The sequence below is a fragment of the Micropterus salmoides genome, unplaced genomic scaffold (assembly GCF_014851395.1).
Source record: "Micropterus salmoides isolate LMB-PRFRI ecotype aquatic unplaced genomic scaffold, ASM1485139v1 Ms_hic_scaffold_6, whole genome shotgun sequence".
In the NCBI taxonomy this organism is placed as follows: Eukaryota; Metazoa; Chordata; class Actinopteri; order Centrarchiformes; family Centrarchidae; genus Micropterus; species Micropterus salmoides.
The window spans coordinates 27,177,436-27,201,432 of NW_024044348.1; the positions used below are offsets into that span (position 1 = coordinate 27,177,436).

The window sequence follows — 23,997 nt, forward strand, 5'->3', positions numbered from 1 at the left end:
CTGAAGTCAAATTTTTAGGCTGTATATCAACCAGAGCCAGTGTCTCATGTTATAATAAAGGTGCCTATGTAGTATACACATGTCATTCCAACAGTATAGTCCTGTGATGAGTTTTAATAGGGGCTTTATGTTGATAAATGTTAGTGTCTGATTTTGTAAAGGGACTGATGATGAAACTCACCTCATCAGGCAGAGGGCTGAAATGATCACCTGTTTTCAGGCAAAAGGCGGACCGCCAAAAAAATATGCTATAATGTTTATTGGAACTGTGAGATTTTTTTTACGTGTTAATAATGTTGACAGACATGTTTCTGGATTGTGAAGATATGATCTGTAGCCTTTAGTGCCAAAAGCTGGTCTGCTCATCTGACAGAGATCACAGCAGCACTCTCAAAACAGCTGACAGATGATGCAGCAGTGCAACAGTTCATATTTAATTGACGTCACTTTAAAATGACATCTCATTTCTTTAAATGACTCCTCTCTCCTCGCGTCTCCTCCTCGACTCTTCAAGCTTGCATCTCGGGTGGGAGGGACTAAGACAAGCAAGGAGGCACACATTTGGGAAATGAGAAAGGCCCATGCTGTTGTTGTGATGTTAGCTACAGTAGCAGGAGAGTTGTGAGTATCGCTGTCTGGAGCTGGTGTGCTGGTTCTGGGACTGTCCTGTCCTCTCTGCATGTTAGCTTCAAAGCAGCAACTGTAGGCGACAATTTGCTAACCCACAACCTAGCTAATATTAGTTAGATTACTTGCTGGGTCGTTGTTTGCTCTACATCATGGTATTTGTCATGGTATTGGATTTCTCCAGAATTGCATACCACACCTTTAAATATTAATTACAAGCCAAGACCAAATGTCACACAGATCTACTCACAGTTTTCCCAGCTGCTTCCCTCTGCACACGTCACTGACTACCACCTCCTCCACCCGGCCTCTCTATGAAAAAACACAGAATAGAAAGGGTCTTCATTTCAGTCACATAATATCAATAATTCTCAAGATTGATAAAAATTCAATGTTTAGATTGAATTTGCGAATTTCAGTTTTTAAAGGAAATAAAAATGTCAACTCTTTTTTTTTTTTTTTTATGGTGGTAAAGTATGTATGTTAATGATTTCAACCCTTCTATTAGCCACTCCATTAATAAGTAAATGTAAGAAAAATGTAGAGAAATTGCAGTTGTATTAATTGTTAAATATGCACAAATTGCTTGCCGGGATGTCATTCACCTTAGCACAGGAATGGATGAATTTGTGTTCTGTGATCAATGTAGCCGTAGCAACGATCTGTCCCAGATTTGTGTCCTCCACCACAACGACGTAGTAGTCTCCGGTCTTCTTCATGTGCTCAAACTTTTCTGGAAGCCAACATATGTGTTTTTTAAAAATCTTTGTTGATATTTTGTTACACTGGTTTGTATTTAAAGTTTGATTTGGATGATGATTGTTCTTAAATGTGTGACCTGATGTATATGGTCAACTGTTTTGGCAGGAAATTCAAGTTTACTTTGGGGTGTTAATAGTAAATATTCTGAATAAATTAATCAGAATGTCACTTCTGTCTTATATAAAAGGTAGCATTATGGCTAAGCATGACTTACTCGTGAACTGCTCTGGTGAGACATCGCCCGCCTGAGTGAGTTGAGATAAAACCTTGAAAAATCCTGGAACACAGAAGCAAAAGAACCTTTGGTGAAAATGTCCAGGTGGGTGGTACTCACACGCCATCTTTTGTTTGTTATTCTTCATTTCTGTTAAGTATCACATTTTTGTTAAATTACCAAGATCTTCCATACTGGACACCAAGGAACAAAAAACATGCTTTCCACATTCATATTCTCTTGAGAATACAAGTACTGGAATATGTTGTCCATCCAGTCTCTGACTCACCCTGTTGAAGTCTGCCATACAGAGTGGCCTGAGCACCAGACCTTCCCCTGGGCTGGACGGGGAGATGGGGGGAGAGAAGGAGACAGCGTTGCTACTCCAGTCTAGCTCCTGAAGCAGGGAAGGCTCAAAAAGTGGAGTCTCGTCCAGCAGCATTCCACAATCTGAAACTGAATGCCAACGTTGTTTCTAATCTGTCTAATATACATCAGCACAATAAGCTAACATATTGTAAATATGTTTGCTCTAAGTCACACAGAACTTTGACCTGACAAATTCTATTTCACCTGGCAAAATGTTGTCTTTACTTTACTGCAATGCTTCAGTTGTTGACATGCCAGTTGGCATATCAATGAGAACACCTAGTTAAATATGAACTACAATGCACATCCTCTTGCAATAAACTAACTTAACTAGGTTTTACCAGGATGTAGTCCAGGACATGTAATATGAGCAGGGCCCATTCACACATCAAGGCCAACAGGTAACATTATCACTGTTGTTGGCTTTAAAACTGGAGTTTTTCTTCATTCTGGTTTCCATGACAGCAAAACACCATTTAACTTTACTGGTGTCATAATTTCCAGATCACCAAGACACGCAAATAACAATATGTCTGTGTTTTAAAGTGCCCAGTGTGGGCATTGTATTTTGCAGTAGTAGCTTGTGTTACACTTCAATAACTATTTCACACCGTCCACAGTGTCTTGGCTAGCTAACGTAACGTCAGGAACAAATTACCAGTCTGATTATTAACGATCAATTATATATCATATCTAGTTAGCTAACGTTACGTAACCAGATATACAGTCTACAAAGACTCTTACTTTTCTCGTGTGACCTGTCAAATAGCTACCTGAGGTAATTTTCTCTAAAAAAAAAAAATCGTAGCTAGCGTCAGAGCTGTAACGTTAAGTTAGATTCACACTTCAAATAAAACATTGGCGTTAACGATACCTCTTTAAGGTTAACTTACACTGCCATGCTATGCAGCTAGCTGGCTAACGTTACATAGCTAGCAGAACTACTTAACTTACCAGTACAAAAAACACACAAGAAATTATGCTCTACTTCAATTCCCAGACGTAGAAGTAACGTACAGTGACAACCGGGAAGTTCCAGTGGGTTTGTATGAGGCTGTGTTACAGATACATCATTAAAATGAACAGCGTGGGTGTTGTCGGCTGCTGTTTCCGCCTGCCACGAGCCCTTCTGTATGACGTGGCAGAGATGCTGTAGGTAAGGGGCGCGGCCTAATGACGTTAATCTATCAGTAAAGCCACACATCCCTACCAGAGCCCAGCATATGATCCTTACTTAAACGAATCATTTCATACTCCATCGAGAGCGATTTCCTTCTGGCTCAATGCTCAATCCAAAACACACACACACATTTATTGGACTAATAAAGTCAAAGTCCAGTGTTTTGGATACTGTCCACTGCACCTTAGGCAAGTTTCATCATGTTACACGTTTAACACTTTTTTATATACAGTCTATGGTTTAACAGCGTAATATTTAAGTCTCTCTCTGATCGGAAAAGACCAAAAGCCAAGCCCAAGCATTAGTAGAAGAAAGATTGAATTACTATATTTTGTTAAAAAGCTGTTTTAAGCTCGGTTTATTAAGTCTTTTGTATTAACATATTTTACAAAAACTAGATTTACAGAAATTATCCATAACTGAACCATTCTTGATTTAGGCACAAAAATACAGGAAAGCAGTCCCCCCAAAAAATTTCAGTTTTGATTAAATAAGTCATGGTTATGAAAGATAAAAGATGAATAGGAAAATAGATCATGGATAGTTGTTAAATACCTGGATGAAAAATACAAAAAATGAAAACAAAACTGTCCAATTTCATTTTTACATTTTGACTAATTGAAATCTGAAATCTAAATCCTATATTGTATCTGCGAACAACAACCCGCAAACAGAGTTTGAGCAATAAAATAAACACACAATGTAGATCACAACACTTCAACGCTTTTAGTAGATGTTTGTGGGATTTTCTTTGGGATAAAATGGAAGGAAACAAAAGCACTTGTCTAGATTCATGCATATCTCACCCCAAACTGCTCTTGCACTGTAATCACAAGAAAATCCAACACTTATAATACAGACAGTCTCCATCTTGGTGTCCATCAGTATGTCTCAACCAGCTACAGATTTAGTGAAATTTTATAATACCGAAAATGTCCAGTCCATGTTGTACATTGCTGTACATTGTTAAAATAAGATCTCTGAGCAGAGGATGATAATGTTCCTCGCTGGTATAATTTTTGAATTGGCTCTCCTCAAAGTGAATAGACAAAAGGCAGCACAAATAAATCACCCAAAAAATGTCTTCATAAAAGATTCTCAGTCATTCAGGTCATAGAAGTATTATTTCAAAGGCAACTGGATTTGCTGTTATGTCTTGAGAAAAGATTTTGCTGCTGCTCAAATTCGCTGCCCAAGCCTTTTGACTGAGTGGCAAAATGTCTTCAAAAGACAACAGCAAGTCCAGCTGTAACATACTTAAAACAATTTATACATAACCTAAAAATCAGATGACCAAGGATGACCCATTAGTTTGGCAGTTCATCTTATTCAGAGAGAACTGCTCATTATCAGAAGGTAATTTCAGGATGACACCCAACATACTTGTACAAAAAAATAATACATCCCCTTTGTTAAGTATGCGTCTTAAGGGAAAGGTATTAGAAAATGAAAATGTACATGCCCACTGCCCCCCTTGTTAAATAACAAAATGCAAACAGTTTGCAATGGGTGATATTACACACTAAATACAGAACCCATGCGGGTCAAAAACACTGTTTGCAGCATTATTTTGATAGAAACATTCATATTTGACGGAAAGCCTGAACAATACTAAAGTGACATTCTCTTACTCCAAGGTAAGAAATAAAGACTTATTTTTCCTACACTTAATTCACAGTAAAATAATAACATATAAGATGAATTTCTTCATCTAGACTGTTGCTTTCTGCCACCAAATCAAATGAGAAAAAATAATGATAAAAAGGAAAACACATAAGGATCCAAACAGATTTATCTAGTGATGCTACCTACAAACCCTCTCTCATAAAAGACTCTTCTGAATGCAAAACATGCTCATTTGCCAGTCCCAATCATGGCAGATACTGACTCCCTACTGAAGCTGGTGGTTGCAATGTGTGGCACATGATTAAAGGGCAATACAACCTTGCATTTCTTGACTTGCACCCATTAATTTATATAATGCTCCAAATACTCTGGTATCAGTGAGGCAGAGGCCATTCACAATAGTCCCACCTTATTTAGGCAGCCAAAACAGTCCAAAGGCCATGTTTGCAATGTTGTTTTAATAATTGTTTTGAATAGGTGATGACCATTGACTGTACACCAAATGTGGGGGGGTTTGAAATAGCTGTCAGTGCCTCGTGGGATGACAACGTGGTAGACTCTTTTGCTGAAACCAATCTGTGTATCAGGGTGCCGGGTCCTGTTGATTTTGCATGCGTCTCTCTGCAGCTGCCGCCATGGTTCTACGTCTCAGCACCGTCAAGTTCAATTCTGGAAGAATGTCCTCCTCCAGTCCAGGCAAATCCTCATCCTGGTCCTCTGGACTCTTGTTTAGATATCTCCTACAGGGAGGTAAGGAACAGCACATGACCACGGGAACAGAAAATGCATGATAGCAGGAAAGAAGGCAACCAGGAATGCCCTACATTAGTTGACAAATGTCAAACTGGGCTTTTCAGCTACTCAGGTAGCCAAGCAAAGGTCTTCAAATATTTTACTTGACTGACTTTGGGTTACAGACTGAGTAAAACATGCCCACAAGGAAAGGTATATTATCATTAAACAGTATACACTGCTGAACTAAAAAAAACCTCCTATAAGAGGTACAGACCTCCAGCCATCATTGTACCAACCTGCGAGCCTGCTGGAGCAACTCTTCTTTCCTCTGCTTTAACATCTTCTGCCTCTCCTCGGCCGACTTAGAGAAGCGACCTCCCCTGACCTCCATGCTGTCTGACTCACTGAGGCCCTGTTCAGCTGCTCCACTGGGGCCGTCCAGCTCGTCTGGTGCAGAGCTCACCGGTGTAGGGGCACGCTCTATGGCCTGAGGAAGGACAAACACAGAAAATGTGTTACATTCTGCCTTTCGAGAACAACATAGGAAAGTGATCAAGGTGAAACAGGAGGTCCAGGAAGCATTGACAGAAGTGTTGAGAAATGAGCAGAGCACTGTGTTAACGACAAACAACGCTGCTATTAACATTTAGCCTCCAGCTGACTGACCTGTGTTGGGAAAGGCACCTGTATGCGTCCCTCCAGGATGTTGTCAGTGGTGACCTCCACAGAGCGGGTCAACTGCAGGTCCTGCATCACCAGGTAGGAGGGCACCTGAGGGAACATCTCCTGGATCTGATGGGCCTGATGAGCGAAGCGAGCAATAGAAAGGTGATTCAGAGAAACATGGTTGGAGAGAGAAGAGCAAAAGTGAAAGCCAGACTTTAAAAAAATAATAATAATAATAAAAAAAAAAAGGTTGACACAAGCAGGTCTTAAAACCTACAATATTAGTGTAGAGTAGAGTGTAGAGTATAACACTGTAAAATACTTGGAATCTTTGTTCAAATACACATGGCATCTTTTGTAACAGTTTCTGCAAAATCTGTTGGTCAAATAAAGAGGTTATCATTATTGTCAACAAGCATTTACAAGGAAATCAAACACCATGTGAGCAAAGTAATGATGTTAAGAGCATTGGAGCTATGGTAAAAACCCAGGCAACATTTTCAGGCACTGGCTACTGGTTAAAAGCAGGACATGGAGTAAAGAATGAGATATAATTATGGCAGGATTGGCTTTGTGGCAAATAGGAGTGTCATAAAAAGGTTCAATACCTGACCCGATCTGTGTCCATCCCGATCATCCCTCTCTCTTTCTCTACATCTCTCTCTCTCTACATCTCTCTACATCTCTCTCTCTCTACATCTCTCTCTCTCCATCTCTCTCTCTCTCCATCTCTCTCTCTCTCTCACCCCAACCGGTCGAGGCAGATGGCCGCCCACCCTGAGCCATGGCTCTGCTTGAGGTTTCTGCGTCTTAAAAGGAAGTTTTTCCTTGCCTCTGTCGCCTAGTGCTGCTCTTGGTGGGAACTGTTGGGCTTCTGTAAATATCATCACAGAGTACGGTCTAGACCTGCTCTTTTATGAAAAGCGCTGTGAGATAACTGTTGTTGTGATTTGGCGCTATATAAATAAAATTGAATTGAATTGTATCACCTCTCATAAAACCAACACGAATTCCTTCAGTCTGTAAACATGAACTCACCATGGCCATGAGCTGGGAGTTGTTGGCCTGAGCGATGCCCAAGATATTGGTGGTGTGCATTACTTCCACTGAGAAACTGGGCAGCCAGCTGGCAATGCGAGAACCTGTAAGAGACTTATTCTGTGAACATTTGCTCATGTCTTGCAGTGTTCCACATTAATTAATGAGACTATGGCAGCCCACCACAGTCTAATTTCTTCCGCTATAGTTTCAAAATGAACCTAAAATATATTAAAATGAAAGACTTTTGACGTGTTTTGCGCCACTTCTCCCCGCTGCTGTAAACTCGCTGACACACTGGCATCCAACTCGAGACAACCCCTTTTTTTTTTTTTAGGTAAGTATGGTAACATTAACTAACGGTTTGAACAGCGTTGAGTGTTTCCACTGTCCCTCGTTTGTGAGAACACGATCAAGCTAAGCGCTAAATTTTGAGAGCACACATATTAGTGCCTTTATGGTAAATGCAGTTAAAGGAGCGCGAGATGACAGGCAGGGTTAACAACTTTATTCTGTCATTTTCTCACTTTGTAACAAGTGTTACAGTATGAGAGTCTTACTTGAAGAGAGGCCATTTAATCTTAATTGTACGTAATACGAGCACATCATACAATATAATTTATGCATGCCACCGGATCCCCCTAGAGGGTCGATGTCCACCCACCATAGTCTCACAAATCCTGCGGGAAACACTGCCTTGGTCAACATTTAAACACTATCCATATCTCTTGTTGTACATTTCAATTTTATATTTTTGATTCTTGACTTTTACAGTACTTTTTCTTTTACTATGTTTATTGTGACAGTTAAGCAAATTCCTTGTACGTCAAAACCTACTTGGCAATAAACGCTTCATCCTTGTACTTGTGTCCAACAGACTTACCATCAAAGTGGAAGAAATGATTGTGTTGGTTGATATGTGGTCTAGCATCTGCAGCAGCTCCTACTGGGCCAATGTTGTCTTCCATACCACCGGCCGGCTGCTGGCCTCTCACCTGGCCCCCGTCCCCATTAATGTTCAGGGATGTCCGACACGTTGGACAAGATGTGTCCTGCTCAAGCCACGAGCGCAAACAAGAGCTGGATATACACACGCGCGCACACACACACACACACACACACACGTTATATTACATTTCTCTGTATAAAAACTTGACATTCATTACAAGGCTCAGAAGTCTGAAGTAGCTACACATTAGGATCATCTTACTGAAGCTGAAAATTTTCAGTAAACTGCTATAACTCAAGGGCAGGAGATAAATATCCAAACAAGAAAAATAATATGACAGAAGCTAAGGACAGTTCTGCAGTGAGATTTACTACAAAAATATATATAACTTATGAAAGACTTTGGGCACTAGCCAAACTAAGGATTCTGCATTCAAGGCTGGTATAGCTCATTGTCTGCTATTCCTGCAGTCTCTCCTTAAAGCAATCTTTATTCTGTAGTTAAAGATAAATTCTTTCCAGGCTATGGAGCCACAGGTTAGTGGTGCCAGTAAAACAATCTGCAGAACACAGTCCATGCAGGGATTGCCGATTGAAAAATCACTTTACTTGTGGAAGAGATGGCCGCAAGGTAGCTTGCGTGCTGTCAACATGGTGTCCCAGCAGATGGCACAGTCATCATCATTAGCTGCCAGCTCCTCTGCAGTAGCAACAGCAAATCTGTACAGATACAGTTCACAGTATATACAAATGATGATGAAACAACTAATGAACGATGGAATTTACAAAGCTTTCATTACAAATTGTGTGGTTATTTGCCTCCGCCAACCAGTCAAGTCGCAGTTCGGCCAGACACTCATATGTAGTGAATACATGGATGGAATTAAATACAAAAAGGTATAAAGTGTATCCGGATTATATGAATTATTCCAGTTGATACACATTATTGATCTGATTAATGAAGGAGTATCAGATTTATTGGCTTAACAGATACACATGTACTTATGTAAAGATGAAGAAGATGGATTCTTAGAGTGTAGCTACACAAAATGTGATGCTGTTGATTTCTCCTGGCATTTTTAGATGCAAAGCCTCACAATGAGCTTAAACTCAATCACACACGCACAGGATCAAGATTAGCTAGGCGCGCTCTAAACATTATTAGCAGTTACGTGATTCCGATGATGCTCGAAATTCAGAATGAGCGAGGAAGTGAAAGGCAGAATGGATGAGATGGAGGAAAGGCCGTACTGTGCATTCTGTGCTAGTTATTGTTTGCTCATTGTGTCCTCCCTGTCAGCGTGTGTTGGGAATCGCACAATTCATCCTTATGTTATAGGTAAAGACTATTTTGAGGTCACAATGACCTTTGAGTCAGAAGTGTCACCTCTTCAGTGTCAGACCAACTGTTACATATGGTCACAAACTCCCCGTCTGCTCCTGAGTTAAGGTGTTGAATAATGGCCAAATAATATTTTTCCAGGACATGATGCAGTCACAGTGATGTTGACATTTGAGGTACAAAAACAAACAAAAAAAAAAGGTCATTACGTCATTTTGAGGTCACAGTGATCTTGACCTTTGACCACCAAATTCTAAGGATTTCATCCTTGTGTCCAAGCAGATGTTTGGGCCAAATTTGAAGAAATCCCCTTAAGGCGTTCCTGGCATATCACGAGAATGGGACGGACAGACAACCCAAAAAACATAACACCTCGCCGGCATATTTTGAATTCAAAATATACAATCACCTGGCCTCCATGTTATTGATGACACGAAGATAGTTCTTGTGCCTGCGGATGCGGCGCTGGACTTCATGGAAGAGATACCGTAGCTGCATAAAGATAACCAAGCTTGCCATGGACAGCCAGATGTTGCCAAAAAGCTAATGAGAGACATATGGACAGAACAGATTAAAGATTAGGGGGTAGAAAAAGAGACAGGGAGAGACACAATTTTCATAACATGCCAACACCTGTTCCACTCTGTGTCTTACCAGCATATGGATATGGTGCATGAGGTCGAGAAAGAGCATAGCCAACTCCATGATGAAGTCTGTGTAGTAGACATATGTTCCCTTACTCTCCCAGGTCCCTGGATGGTTCAGATCCCACAGATGAATTGAGTAACTGAGGGGACATGCACAGCTCTTTCAGGCCATGAAACACAGGTAATATTTTGACAGTATGGTGGATGATGTGACCATTATCTTTGATCGGGACTGGCGATTCAAACAACATGAATACATGAAACAAAGACGGTGTAATATTGCCATCAGAAGGAGCAGGTAGCAAGCACTAGCACAGCATCACTTCCGCTGATCCAAGTTGTTTCTGCTGCTTGTCTAATCCTAACCACCCTCTTTGGGATAAAGAAGCCTTTCACACTGGTATAATGGAACCAGAGGAAAGCACATGGTGTCGCTAATATTATCCTCTGATTCTAAATCTGCATAGGCTATGTTATCTGTACTGCTGCAGTGTGTGCACGTGTGTGCATGTGTAAGGAGGCTTTGAAGGGACTTACCGCATGATGACATGCCCAGTACGTACAGTCACCAGCAGACACTGAAGGATCAGAGGACACAGGTGAACGTGATGTAGTCTACTGTGCATACTGAACAATCCAAAGCTTGATGTTACAGTTGTGACTTTTAAAATAAAACACTATTAACACTATCTCTATCTGAAGGAACTGAGAAGGGAATGTTTGGTGCTTAAAATGGTACAGTGATTATTGGTGTGTTTATTAGACTAGGCCTCTCTCAATTTCTGTATCAAATAACTTTTTCCAAAGTAGACATTTTAGGTTGAGGGGATGATTTTAGTGCCCCAGTAAGCCACGCTTGTGAGCCCGCATGCACAAAACTGGAGCCCTGGAACTGGCACACTGAATGAAATTCAACAATTATTCATGTTTTTAATAAAATTTAATTAATTAACTGTGCTTTTTCTGCTATAAGAGGTTTGCAGTGTTTACAATATGACTGACCAGGGCAACTGCTGAAAGTGTGGCTAAGGTCATTTGTGATAACTGTGTGAAAACAATTTCAGTTTCTGCTAACATGAAAAGACATTTCCTGTTGTGTTTTTTCATCTTGTTTACCATTTAATTAGCTGAAAATAAAGATGATTGTTTTGCTTTCACTATATTTTGTTTCTTGCTAAATATTCTGCCAATTATCTTGATTTTCAGCTGAATCTGAAACATATCACTGATTTACCCAAAGACCCAGCCCAATTTGAGACATAACCATGTCAAACAAAACAATAAATTGCTAAATAAGAACCACATGGACCTAACCTGATATAGAGAGTTCACAATCATCTGTGCCAAGTGTGGTCAAAATGGTTCTCACCTCTGCTGCCATAAAGGAGAGGGTGTGCATGCCATTGGAAGCTCCCAGCAGACCGCAGACCACAGCCAGGCCACAGCAGTCCAGCAGCAGGGAGACCAGCAGACAAAGCACACGCACATGGCTGTTCATGGGAGTGGAGGGAGAGAAAGACAGCTGTAGGGAATAAAATGTGGATCATGAGTGGATTGTGCCTCTCTCATGGTTTTTCCTAATGTTTCTGGGGCAGTTTGATGTCTCCTTGAGCTTGTGCTGGCTTGGAAAGTGCTGCTCATGTGGGTCTGTACAACCCACTAAGACATTTCATGTGACACTGGGCTATAAAAAAATAAATATACATAAATATATTTCAAACCTAAAAAAAGGGCCCTGACTGCCAGAAAGGTTAAGAACCCCTGATCTACAGCAACTAGAACACAGTTTAGGACCTCATTGCAAACATTAAAACAGCTGAGCTGAAAGAAATAAAATAGATTTCATCAAACCTGTAAAACTTTAATACAACAAGGTGTCTTCAGCACGCTGACAGCACAATATGGCTATCATCTTTGGCAATTTAACCTACAATCAGATATGTAGGTTAAATTTTCAACCAAAAGCTAGAACCCACAGAAACAGGGAAACAGGAAGGAAGACAGCTGGGCTAACACAACTGACAGACATCAACCTAAAAAGAATATGCAGAAGTGCAGATCTCTCCACAGACAGAAACAAAGACTAGCAGACAGTGACACATACATACCGCCATGTGGAGCACATTACATTCACATCCACTTTCTTCTTGCTCATCTTCCCCTCCATGACTAAAGTGAAAGGATTTTTTTGTACTATAGGGGTGTCTCTGGGGACTTGTATCAAAGGAAAATATATATTGGAATAGTTCGCCGACACCTTTCCTTTATTTTCAATAAAAAAGGTGAGTGTCAGCTCATCTGTGTGAGACGTTGCTACTAGTTGTAGCCGTATCTGGGGCACTGTCGTTGCTGTGAGAAAGCAACACATCAACACGGTGCATTCCTTTTGATTCACGCTGTTTTGAAATGAACGCTTCATCATACTGGAGCTGCTTCCTCCCTTGCACAAAATGTCCTTACTGCAGGTGCTGCATTTTGCTGTGTGATTATCTTTTTTAGTGAAACTTTAGTATTTCCTGCAGTGGTCCATAAATGTAAACAGGAGTACTCACTTCTCGCATACTTTGTTGACGTACCACATAACAAACAACTTGACGTTAGGTTAGCATAGCAGGTCCAGGCAGATAGGCTGTACGGACTGTAAAATATTCACTGCACTTGACTTGGGAGTGCGATTGAAATATGCAAAAAGTTAGGAACCGATAAGCAGAATGGAAATGCACTTGTCTTAACAAATCCACAGTTCTTGGTCATTTGTTAATGGTTCCAACTTGCTTGCAAGGAGGCCATATGATATTTTGTTTTCCCCAACAAGCAGAGCATAATCTGATCCAGGGACATGTCAGTTTAGCGACTGAAGCTGTATCAGTGGCCTGACAAGCCAGTACAAGGAACTATAAATAGATCGAGAGCTGAAAAGAGTACAGTTACTCTCAGACGTTCAGGGGACACTCACCACGCCTTTTAAAAACACCACTTTATAAAGCTGGAAAGTGCATTTATCAGGTGTTGTCAAATGCCAGGTTTCTGGCTATCTTGCATTTATTCTCAGTCCTTATGAGTAACAAGTCAGCACAAAGTATGTAGGATCTAGCCATATCATGTTTGTTGTGTAGCATAAATAGAAACTGGTTTCATACAGGGATGTAAGAATGGTAATATGGTAGTCATCTTAAAAGAGCATTTGTATACTGTTTCAGCCCTAATCTCTGCAGTAATTAATGCATCCTAACAAATAAGAGCTTGGAGGATCTGTAGAATAAACAAATAATCTCCAAGTACCGGTGACCTTGATCCAGGTTGTTTACCATGACAAATCTTCTTCAGACATGTTTACATTGAAAGGTTACATTAGTGGGTAGTGAGGGTGCAGCGGATCAGACACTTGCCTTAGTTGTGGAAGACCTGGGTTTGATTCCCACTGCACAAGTTGCTTTGGATAAAAATGTCAGCTAAATGACTAATTAGTATTAGCTACAACATGATCCATGAAAGTTGGTACAATATCAGCAGTTGTTGTAACTATTCTCAGACGAAATGGATTGGATAATTGTGATGAGAAAATTTGAAAAATAACAGATTCATAAGGTCAATAAATTTGGTTTGTTGTCCTGCCCCAGTTTACCATACAAGGTAGTCATAAACCATGCTTTGGGGCACTAGTAAGAGTAAAAAAGTGTAGTTCATAATACTTACATATTCAAATCTGTCTTTACAGAGCTGCACCATGAGATGAAGAAAGACCAGGGCAGAGAACCACAAACACCACATGACCACCTCATCCACGGTCTGCACGTTCAATACACCGAAGATGAAAATGAACTTGTAGAAGATGAAGTTCCAGAATTTATCTTTCAGGTGCTGAGAAATCAACACAGAACAAATGAGATGCATTTTACTAAAAAAGCTTAATAACAACAACAGGTATGTAAGTAGCTCTATTTGTCATTTTAACGCTGTTAAAAGACAGACTCACCTGCTTCTCACTGACTCTAAGCGGACCAAACACCACATACTGAATCATTTTTGCAATTAACATCAAGGAGCAGCAGAAGGTGTTGACTAAGACCTAGGACAGAGAATAAAGTGTCAATTTTCTGTAAGAACAACATAATCTTATCAAGCAATGCAAAGTCTTAAACGGGATGACACTCACCCATACAAAGAGACTGTCAGCGACCAGATACCGCAAGACACGGGTCGCCAGTTCTGTGTTACTATCATTTAGATGTTCGAGATCCGTTTCAGAGGGAGCTGGTGTTTCATCGGTTTCCAAGGCCGCAAACCCCGGGTCAATCACAGTGGTGTAGGCACTAAAGATGCTGCCAGCAAGCAAAGCCACACTCAGTGCTGTATAGGTCTGCAGGCTGGGCCAAGGAAACCTCTCCAAAAACAGAAGAGGCATTGCAGTGTTCACGGTCCACTTCTCAACTTGTGAAAACGGTGTTTGCCCCGATCCAAGAACTGGAACAACCTGTGGGCAGAAGTGAGTTAAGTTAGCTAACGCTGGCCAAACTTTAACGTTACTAAGCTGACGTTAAACGTAAATTAGTATTCGTTTTTCAACATGCATAGTAACCAAAGCGTCAGCATACGATCGTTAATGTTTTATATGGTTTAGTCATTTCCATGAAGTTAGAAGACGTTAGTCTTAGATGTTAGCTACTTGGCTCTCAACGGGTTCTCAAGCAAAGGCTAATTTCACGTTAGATCAATACAGTTGGTAAAGGCGCAAACTACTCCCGAATTGGCCTGTCTTTGGTGAAGTGTAACGATAAAAGATTCAATCAGCTAAATAAAGTGAAACCCGTTGACAAGCGCTTCAGAATGGCCAACATAAGAGTTCACGCCCCTAACGTTAGCTGTTTACCTGGCTAACGTTACCTAATACTAGCTTACTTGTTAGCGACTGTTATTAGCTACGCAGCCACTGTGAGCGAACACACATCGAGTTTGTATTACATCGTCACTTACAGTTTGTCACAAATTTAGTTAACCACAAAAAAGATGTCCTGTTGTTGTATTTACTGCTGTACTTTTAGTGCAGCTGCACTGAGAACACCGTAGTTGACAACATCGTCATGTTTCTTTCACCGAGTAGGCAGCAGGCTGAGGGAAGTCGTCGTCTTCTTCTTCTTCTTCTTCTTGTTTCCGGCAGACTAGACGCGTCGATGGCGTATTGCTGCCCTCCTCTGTTCGTTATACACATTTTAATTGTGATTGCCTAAATACTTTTGTATAATCCCGTTTTATGTAGATACTGAATCAGTTTCTTCATTTTGTTACAACTATCCAAATTAAGTAGAGTGGGTAGACTAAAAATAGTTTATCCAATTGCGCCCAGTTCTCTAAACAATTTCCTCCTTTGACAAGAGTACTTTCCACAATGAACTAATACATGCTTTACTGATTCCTTGTCTCCACATTCACCTTTTCCATCAGGATGGTTACGAATCAGAGCCAGCCCACTCCTCAGCCCACAGTGCCCAAACCTCAATCTGGATATAACTACTGCATCTCTTCTCTTACATCTAAAAGCACATTTTCCTTTCTCTACACTTCGTTGTACTGAGTAATATATCCTCCCCTTCCTTTCATTTTCCCGTGATTTTTGCCACATTTCTTTTACTGACCTATTTATTATTTCTATGTAATCCGGTGACCCATACTGTTTGCCACCCCATCTGCCTCCTCATTACCCTCCACACCCATATGCGCCGGAATCCACAGAAACACCTCATACCCTGCTTTGTGAATTCTACACAACACCTGCATAATTTCCACAAGTAAATCAGGTCTGGACTTCGTTTTAGTATCTTTAATTAGGGTTCATACCGCGTAGCGGTATGTTTGTGTGTTTTAGTTATAATTATTATTTGTTGTCTGCCGCGCCGGCTCAAATTCCCGTGAGCTGGAATGAGCTAGAAACATGAAACTTGGGGGAATAACTGGAAATGTTGTGCATCAGCTTCCATAGAAATATGAACCCAATCGGCCACATGGTGGCGCTATAATTAAGGCTTAAAAATGCAAACTTACACCGTAAGTCCAATTGACTTGGAATTTCTCACACAGGTGCAGCTCAATGTGCTCTCCAAAAAAGCCTCAAGGACTATTAGAGTCCGCCTAGAGTCTTTTTCCGCCATTTTCAATTTTTTGAAAATCACATTTTTTACATCTCCTATATTAATGCTCCGTGATGTCAGTGCACTCCTACAAATAAAGGCTGTAGTTGTTTTTTAAGGAAAAGGTCAACTAGCTTATTTGAAGAACTATTGCCCAACATATGTCCACATGAGTGCCGGAAATATTCCTTGAAAGTTTCATTCAAATTGACCATTAGTTGGCGCTTTAAATGCATCGTAACTGGGCATGGAATGATACAAATCAAGCTATAGATCAGAAAATGGTTGTTCAGTTGTTACAAAACTTACAGGATATGTTTTATAACAATGTTGAACCGTATGTGTGAAATTATTTTGATGGTGATATTGGGGGGGGGGGGGGGGGGGGGGGGTGCGAATATTTGTAATTAGAGTTGCTGCTGAGTCACTACATATGACTGAATGCTACTGTTTGTTATCTCCAACCCACCTTAATGCCCATAGAACTGCCACCAGCTCTGCTGTGAAGACTGACATGTGAGCTGGAATCCTACACCCTTTTTTATAGCGTGTTTCTGGTATGCTAACACCAAAAGCCACTTTACCACTCTCAGGATCCTTTGACCCATCAGTATACATTTGTAAGTGTTCTCCCCATAATTGACATATCCAAACTTTTATCTCCTTCACTACATCCTCTGACATATTCCTTTTGCTTGTTTTCATAAAATATAAGTCAACAATGGGATCTCGGATCAACCATGAAGGTACATCTGAACGACATATTGGTGGACATACATTCAAATTCACAATACCAATTTTATTTGCCATAGATTTGAGTTTTTCTGTAAAATTTGTTTTGATCCTTCTTGCTGTTCCCATAAACTTCCAATGCTGACTCAACAGGCTTTTTGTTAGTAGTGTTTCATTCTGTCCTTTTAGTTTCATTAAATACTTATTAGGTCTTTTTATTTCTAATGGCATCTCCCCTGTTTCTATTAATAGTGCGGGGATTGGAGTTGTACGGAAACGCCCTCTACACACTCTAAGGGCTTTTGCTTGGACTCTATCAAGTTGACTCTGTATATCATCGTCATAGATTCATTATCAGCCCCCTGGCTTCTTCCTCTCCTTCTTCTCTGAGGTTTAACGGCATATCTCGTATACTCAGTGTTGCGTTACTGCCATATTCTGGAGCTCGGTTTGTCAGATTTTTTCCCCCATCAGTACTGTTCTCCTTGACAACATCCTCTGCCTTGTCCACCTCCTCCATGTTCCTGGCCCTTTGCCTTTTATTTCTTTCATCATGTCCAATTAACAAGTAAATGTTCTACAGTTGATACCCGACAATGTTACAAAGACTGGTTCAATGTTTCCCTATCAGATTTTCCTATCCTATTCTTAATACAGTCATGATTACCTCCTCTAACTACTAGCCCACTTTATTTTAAATTGAATGTAAATGCATTCCCCTTATCTCCTGATCCCAGTGCTTATCTGTTGCCACTAGGTTATTTATTGATTTTCTTCCATGCAATGCCCTGTTTTTTTACTCTTGAATGTAGGCCTATTGACATTATTTCACAAAGTAAGTTTTGGGATTTGGTCTTCTTGGTTTATTTTTGTTGCAACAAAAAGAACAACCTGAAACGAACGTCACCTCACCAAATCAGCAAGGGCGCAGGACTGCAGAGGAAAGCGGGACTGACAATATAGGGTTCAAACAGAATACACAGACACAGGTCTACATAGATATGAACAATTTTGACATCCTGATGATAAAAGAATCACAGGACCTACTGTGACCACAGTCTCTCCACTGATGGTATCTTTTCCTCTTGCATTTACAGTTATGGGGCCAAAATAACCATGTAATGTAGCTGTAGCCCAACAATAAATATAATTTTTGAATATTTCAATGATATTTCATTTCTTTTTGCTGAGACTTGTGAACGAGATGTTGATAATTATTTGTTATGTATTTATTTTGATTTCCAAGTGCTGCACTTAATGTGTTTTGCAGGCACAATCTCAACATAACAACCTAAATGTTGCAGTGGCAGCCCGGCTGATGGTGAGTGCCCTGTTTTTCTTATCCTCCTTCGCATCCTGGTTTCTCCTGTGTCTCCTCCTCTCTCCCTCTGTGTGTGCTCTCCCCCTCTCCGCTCCGGAGCCCGGCTGACTACCCACACCTGCGTCTCATCAACCTCCATCTCCGACCGCCACACCTGCCAGCTATCAGCCTCATCTCGACCGGTATTTCTACCCCGGCTCTCCTCTCCATCCCCGCTTGATCGTTGTCGCTCCAGACTTGGTGCTACAGCTACATTCAAGCTTTTTTATGAACTTGTTCACGTTTAACTTCTTCGTCTCCTGTCACCCTGAACTAACCCTGTCTGTTTCCCCCACCAGGTCCACTCACATCTGCCTCCCCGTTCGGCCAGCCGGACTCGCCTACCTGCCTTCCCCTCTCACATCGCCTCCACGGCGCCCCTCGGTTCCCCCCTTGCTCCTCGCCGGACCGCCAGCCACCACATCCTTCCCAGATAGCAGCTGACTCTGGGCCGGATCCGCCTCCAAACCGGCAGATCCGTGTAACAGTCACGCCCGTTTTACTGCCGCATGTAGTCTGTGTGCACTCAGGAGTGGGCGTGAGCATCCATCAGTCGGCGGAATCATAATAGTTCTGGCCCGGACTGTTTCTTTGGATCAGTTCGGAATGAGTTTATAACGGTAAGTTCAACGATGTTAGTCAAACAGTTTAGTGAGATTGTTTTTAATAGCGGTGTAACGCTTGTTAACATCACATCGGAATGTTTTGACCGGGTTTTAACTTCTTAAAATAGCTAAAACTGTTGAGGCATTGGCTAACGTTAGCTTTTTAGCTGGGTTAGCTAAATTAACTGAGTGAACGGATAGCTAAGCTAGCTAGCATTAATAAACAACTTTATGTGCAGCTAGCACAAAACATTAATGATGTTTAACGTTAGTTAACTTACAACGATGTTGTAACGTTAGTTTCCAACAGCACTAACTGACAGCACCTGTCTCCTTTTTAGGTTCAATCTCTTCTCCACCCCTGACTGAGAGCCCGGGATTATAGGGTAAGTTAAGTATTTTTGGCTTTGATTTTCAAATCTTGGCTATATTTAAGCATAACGTTATAAAGTTATGATAGGTAATTTAAGTGTTTAAAAAAAATCAAAGCCATCTAAAGAAGTTGGAATTTTCATCTGACATTAATGAGAACGTAAATTCATTATGACAAATAAGGTCTATGGGCGGGAAATCGCATCTCTCCGTGTCTTTTCATTGACTTTGTATGAAATCACAGCGCGGTTGAGGAGCAGTTCCTGATTCATTCTGGATATTTATTTGGGGCGTTTTCGGAGGGATATAGTGTGCTATGTTAAGCTTACAAAGTGTTTACCCTCAGATTTTTCAGGAGCTGTAAGAAATGTTTTGTCTAGAGGCTGATGGTTCTCAGTAATTAAATTGTAAAGTTAAAAATTACAATGTGAGATTTAAGGCTGATCAATACAATCAGATGTGATTTGATAATTGTTCAGTTCATAATTAGTATGTTTTTTTTAATTGTTCATGAGTGAAATTCTACTTGTTTTGAGTTACTAAAGTAAATGCTATAGAAAATTGGTCTACTGCTACACCAACAATAGTAAACATGGTGCATTGAGTACTTTTTTTTTTCAACCCTCTAAAGCATTTCTCAAAAGTTGGTTATTAGCTTGGCTTACAGGTAATTTTCAAAATGTCAATGACCGCTCATCAACCAATTGACTTTCTCTCTTAACAGAGGCTGTACGGAAGAACCAAGCTGCTAGCAGCACATCGGACAACGAAACTAACCAGCACGCCATCCGCTGGTTCAACCTGGCCTCTGACCGTGGAGGTGGCTGCAAAGAACGTGCCATGGCCAGAGAGGCATTAACCATGGTAAATCTGTATTTACCCTCTTTTTGAAACCCTCCATTTTAGCACCTGTCTCGTTAAAGCCCCCATCCTGAAAGCCCAGTCTGCTGATTGGCTTGCAAGAAAAATATGCCACTGCTTTGCAAAGATGGTACTTAACCTTGAGTGGGGATACTCGGATGGGGAGGCGGCGGTGGTTTAATAAAGTTGTATCTTATATTCTAATAAGCCTGCATGTGACATAGGAAGGAGAAACAAATCTGAATGGCTTGTTGAAGCACATGTTTTGTGATCTAGGCAACCCACAAATCTGTCTGGGTTGTCTTATTTCAGTTTGATACCCAAAAGGGGAGTTTTTCATGATGTGTCCCCTCTAGGGCTGGACATCTAATTGAAGTAATTGAAACCCAAATTCTGAGCACTAACGGCTGTAATTTTACAATTTCAGTTATTTAGTTTTATTTCCTGTTAAAATGTCCCCCTGTGTGTTTATGTACTTTCCCCTTAAACTGTAGTCAGTGACTCAGCCCTGTCCTGCTCAGCTCCCAGAGGCTGGAGCACAGGGAGATGTTAGCTAGTGCTAACTGCCTTCATTTTCCAGCAGCATTTATTTATGAACACACTTTGACCCACACTGATCATTTACTGCCACACTTACAACAACCTCACTCACTTTCAGCTGCTCACTCTCACATTTGGTCACGCGCACACAACACTGTTACATGAGATTAATGCACATTGATATTAATTGATCTGTGAAATATTAGTAGCAGCACTCATTCAGTGAGCAGTGGCGATATGCCAAATTTAGGGGAGTACGTCTGTTGTGTGCACTTAAACATTATCTTATCAGTTAACATTTACTTGTTTTTTGACATTTGAGTCTAAAAAACCACCCCACCTACAATAGTTGAGCATGTTTGCAGTACAAGCCTGGTCAGTGAACTAGGAGGGCAAAAAACTGAAATAATCATTCATTAGCTGTAAAATGTTCACTTATTGGGATTTTGATTTTAGGTCAAATCTTCCAGCCCTAGTCTAGTCCAGCCACCTTTAAAATGACTAATCTCTGTGGATTTTATGTAATTTGTGATTGCCATCATCAGTTGAGTAATCACCCATTCTTTTATCCTTCGCAGAAATGAACACATCAGCCATCCCCCACTCTTCCACTACTGATTTGTTGGGTGTCATGTGAGGGTTATGGCATTCCCACTTGCCTCATCAATGTTTCCCGTAAAGCCACCAAACAATGTGTATGAACATTTTACCTTTTTTCAGGGTTTCACATGACTAGTTGGAGTTGGATATTGTATTTTGGCTATAAAATCTTTGTTATTTATACCAGGGTCATGGAAAATGGTTAAAATCTAAATGGCTAGCAGTAATCAAGACAAACTTATTGCTTGTCGCTAATTAAAACATTTTTGTGTGTTTAGGCCATAGAATCTCGTGTATCTCCTGGCTTTAGCTTTGTTTCTCAGGGAGAAAAATCTTACTTTCTTACCATCATTAATGGTACACTATGCAAGACTGATGTCAATGTATTGAGCTTTTTAATAATAGCAACAGTGTGGCTTAGTGAGTTTAATACTTCTGCATTCATTTAAAAATAACACCTGTGTCATAGGGGTGTGGTTACTGTACAGTTACTAGAAACTAATTGTCACCTGCAAGTCAACTGGAGTAAAGTTTCTTGTTCCTACAGTTGTTAAAGACATGAGCTGTAAAATGTGTGTTTAGCAATTATCTACTTTGTTTTAAGTTTCTGTCCTCTTTATCTCAAACATTTCAAATAAATGTAAGTGTCACTCATCCATTCTATCACTTTCTTTGTTGAAATTCTGTGTAGGACAAATAGAAACAGTCTTTGTAACAAAGTGTAACAGTTTTTACTGTCCATGCTGTTTAAAATGCAAGGAAAAAGAAAACGAAAGTAAAACAAGAAATCCTAGTGTACCTTAGTGATATACAAGTCACTATTTGTTATACATATAGACCAGCATGGAACTGGCCCACATTTGGGCCAAATGACTACATAATGTCGTCCGTTCTGCAGCTGGAACAGTGCCGGCCCAGATGTGAAAACCAGATCTGCGCCGGCATTGGCCCGTTGTGCTAAAGGACACCGTCCTGGGTCCGTTTTACAGATCTGGCCCAGAACTTATGAAGGATCTGGGCCGCATGATTTTTGCTATCTGGGTTCCCCCCTCAGCCCTCTCGCCTGAACCTCTCCTGCTCCGCAAGCTCCTCGGTCCCCCTTTTTCCCCCCTCAGTAAACCTCTTTAGAAACCTGAAGTGTTGCGTTTGGGTCCGTTCTGTCCATAATCATCACACTAAAGCTGTCTCTTTAGTTTTGATGAACGATGTCATCAATGCCCATTGTTGTGATTACATATACAGTGTGTAGTCCCAACACTTGCAGTCTTGTCTATAACAAGATTATTAGATCAAAGGGAGACGTTGCACTGGTCTTCAAATCGGAATCCTATCAATGGAAAGAGCCTACTGGAAAATGAACAATACTTCAAACAGCAACTCTTAACAACATATCGGAGTGATTCTCATGAGACCACCTAAAGACCTGTCCGAAATGGATTATTGCACATTTTCACATAGAAGATGAAATAACAAATTTTAATGTTAAAGTACACAATTTTTACTTCAATGTTCACTTGTGTTCAAATATTAGTTTTAAAAAGTATTTGTTTTATTAAAAACTTCATTACCGTAACGTGTCCGAGCAAAAATTTAGCATTTTGCTCTCTTACAGCACAATAAATAATATAGCAAATATATTAAAAAACATTTAAAAATAGTCTCTATTAAATTAATTTCCAATAGCAATTTTGATACATTTCTAAAACATTATTTCCATATATGGCTAAAACACTGTCTGTATACATTTATTTCATTACCGTAACACATTTTCACATCTCTCAAAACGACGAATATATTTATAAAGTTTTATTGAAAGGCAAAGTTCCACAGAACACAGAAGATTCAAGATGGCTACAAGGCAAGATTATCTGTTAACATTTGATAGCTATATATACATATTAATTTTGAACATAACAATAGAAAGGATAGTGTGGGACTGTAGTGATGGGAGTATTATTTTTTGCTAAGTCATTGTGTTTCCCGCCATTTTATGCTAGCTAAGCTAAAGTGCATTCATTACCGTAACACCAATCTTTCATTACCGTGCCATTTGTTGCCTGTTACGGTAATGAATTATGATGTTACGGTGATTAATATCAGAATAGTTTTCTATTGCTTGTTAGATATTTTTGTTTTAGATCAGAAGGGCTGAGCAATAAAACAATATTAATTATAATTATTGCAAAATGACTTCCCTCAATAACAATATAACAAATGTTTAATATATTGTCAATAAATGTTTGATTGGACTACTAATGTTGGGACTTTTGAACTAGCAACTCACTGTTCCAAGTGCAAAACATTATTTAAAAAAAAACAAAAAATAATGTGCATTAGAAACTAGGGGTGGGAATCTCTGGGCACCTCATGATTCATTTCAATTACGATTCAGAGGGCTGAAATGTGATTATAAAATGATTATCGATGCATCTTTTTTTCCCTATACATACAGGATCTCTAGAAAATTCTTAAGCATTTAATTTGCGCATTAAAATCCAAAAGAAACATCTCCTAATTAGCTTAAAAGGAATAGTTTGCGTCCCTAATTTACTTCATTAACCTCAGCTCCATGATCCCTCATTTCTTTAACAACCAGTTGTCAGACTCCTCTGAAAACTGAAATATAATTATCAGGATGTTCAGTCTGT

The 23,997-nt window shown here is 40.1% G+C and overlaps 2 protein-coding genes and 1 long non-coding RNA gene across 4 annotated transcripts; 1 reads left to right on the forward strand and 2 right to left on the reverse strand.

Moving 5' to 3' along the window:
• Window positions 1–47: 47 nt before the first annotated feature.
• Window positions 48–2,045, reverse strand: LOC119890643 (glucosamine 6-phosphate N-acetyltransferase-like). Its single transcript, XM_038702003.1, has 4 exons — window positions 1,934–2,045; window positions 1,604–1,753; window positions 1,233–1,360; window positions 48–939 (listed from the first exon to the last, which is right to left on the reverse strand). Exons 1-4 carry the CDS (start codon window positions 2,043–2,045, stop codon window positions 874–876), a joined length of 456 nt encoding a protein of 151 aa, XP_038557931.1. The 3' UTR covers window positions 48–873.
• Window positions 2,046–3,481: 1,436 nt separating this feature from the next.
• On the reverse strand, window positions 3,482–15,315 carry LOC119890012 (E3 ubiquitin-protein ligase AMFR-like). Of its 2 annotated transcripts, none has more exons than XM_038701002.1 (14): window positions 15,191–15,315; window positions 14,311–14,628; window positions 14,131–14,223; window positions 13,851–14,015; window positions 11,524–11,676; window positions 10,692–10,732; window positions 10,162–10,294; window positions 9,917–10,050; window positions 8,775–8,885; window positions 8,101–8,297; window positions 7,218–7,321; window positions 6,180–6,314; window positions 5,810–6,000; window positions 3,482–5,518 (listed from the first exon to the last, which is right to left on the reverse strand). In XM_038701002.1, the coding sequence occupies exons 2-14, from the start codon at window positions 14,557–14,559 to the stop codon at window positions 5,362–5,364; spliced, it is 1,863 nt and encodes a 620-aa protein (XP_038556930.1). In that variant the 5' UTR covers window positions 14,560–14,628; window positions 15,191–15,315; the 3' UTR covers window positions 3,482–5,361. The 2 variants fall into 2 exon arrangements, with proteins under 2 accessions (XP_038556930.1, XP_038556929.1); XM_038701001.1 differs by having other exon boundaries at window positions 15,129–15,293.
• A 3,262-nt stretch (window positions 15,316–18,577) lies between these two features.
• Window positions 18,578–22,012, forward strand: LOC119890738. Its single transcript, XR_005442293.1, has 4 exons — window positions 18,578–18,991; window positions 19,318–19,362; window positions 20,073–20,212; window positions 21,328–22,012. It is a non-coding gene; the product is annotated as an uncharacterized LOC119890738 (long non-coding RNA).
• Window positions 22,013–23,997: the final 1,985 nt, after the last annotated feature.

Bases quoted from the DNA above. Each gene is read 5' to 3' on its own strand.
- LOC119890643 (XM_038702003.1), bottom strand. From the start codon at position 2,045: ATGCTGCTGGACGAGACTCCACTTTTTGAGCCTTCCCTGCTTCAGGAG. The intron at 1,754-1,933 runs GTCTGGTGCTCA...GATACTTAACAG, and splicing joins CCCGTCCAGCCCAGGGGAAG to AAATGAAGAATAACAAACAA. The intron at 1,361-1,603 runs GTAAGTCATGCT...GTTGGCTTCCAG, and splicing joins CTCACCAGAGCAGTTCACGA to AAAAGTTTGAGCACATGAAG.
- LOC119890012 (XM_038701002.1), bottom strand. From the start codon at position 14,559: ATGCCTCTTCTGTTTTTGGAGAGGTTTCCTTGGCCCAGCCTGCAGACC. The intron at 14,224-14,310 runs GTGAGTGTCATC...TCTCTGTCCTAG, and splicing joins CTGACAGTCTCTTTGTATGG to GTCTTAGTCAACACCTTCTG. The intron at 6,315-7,217 runs GTGAGTTCATGT...TTCGCTCATCAG, and splicing joins ACTCCCAGCTCATGGCCATG to GCCCATCAGATCCAGGAGAT.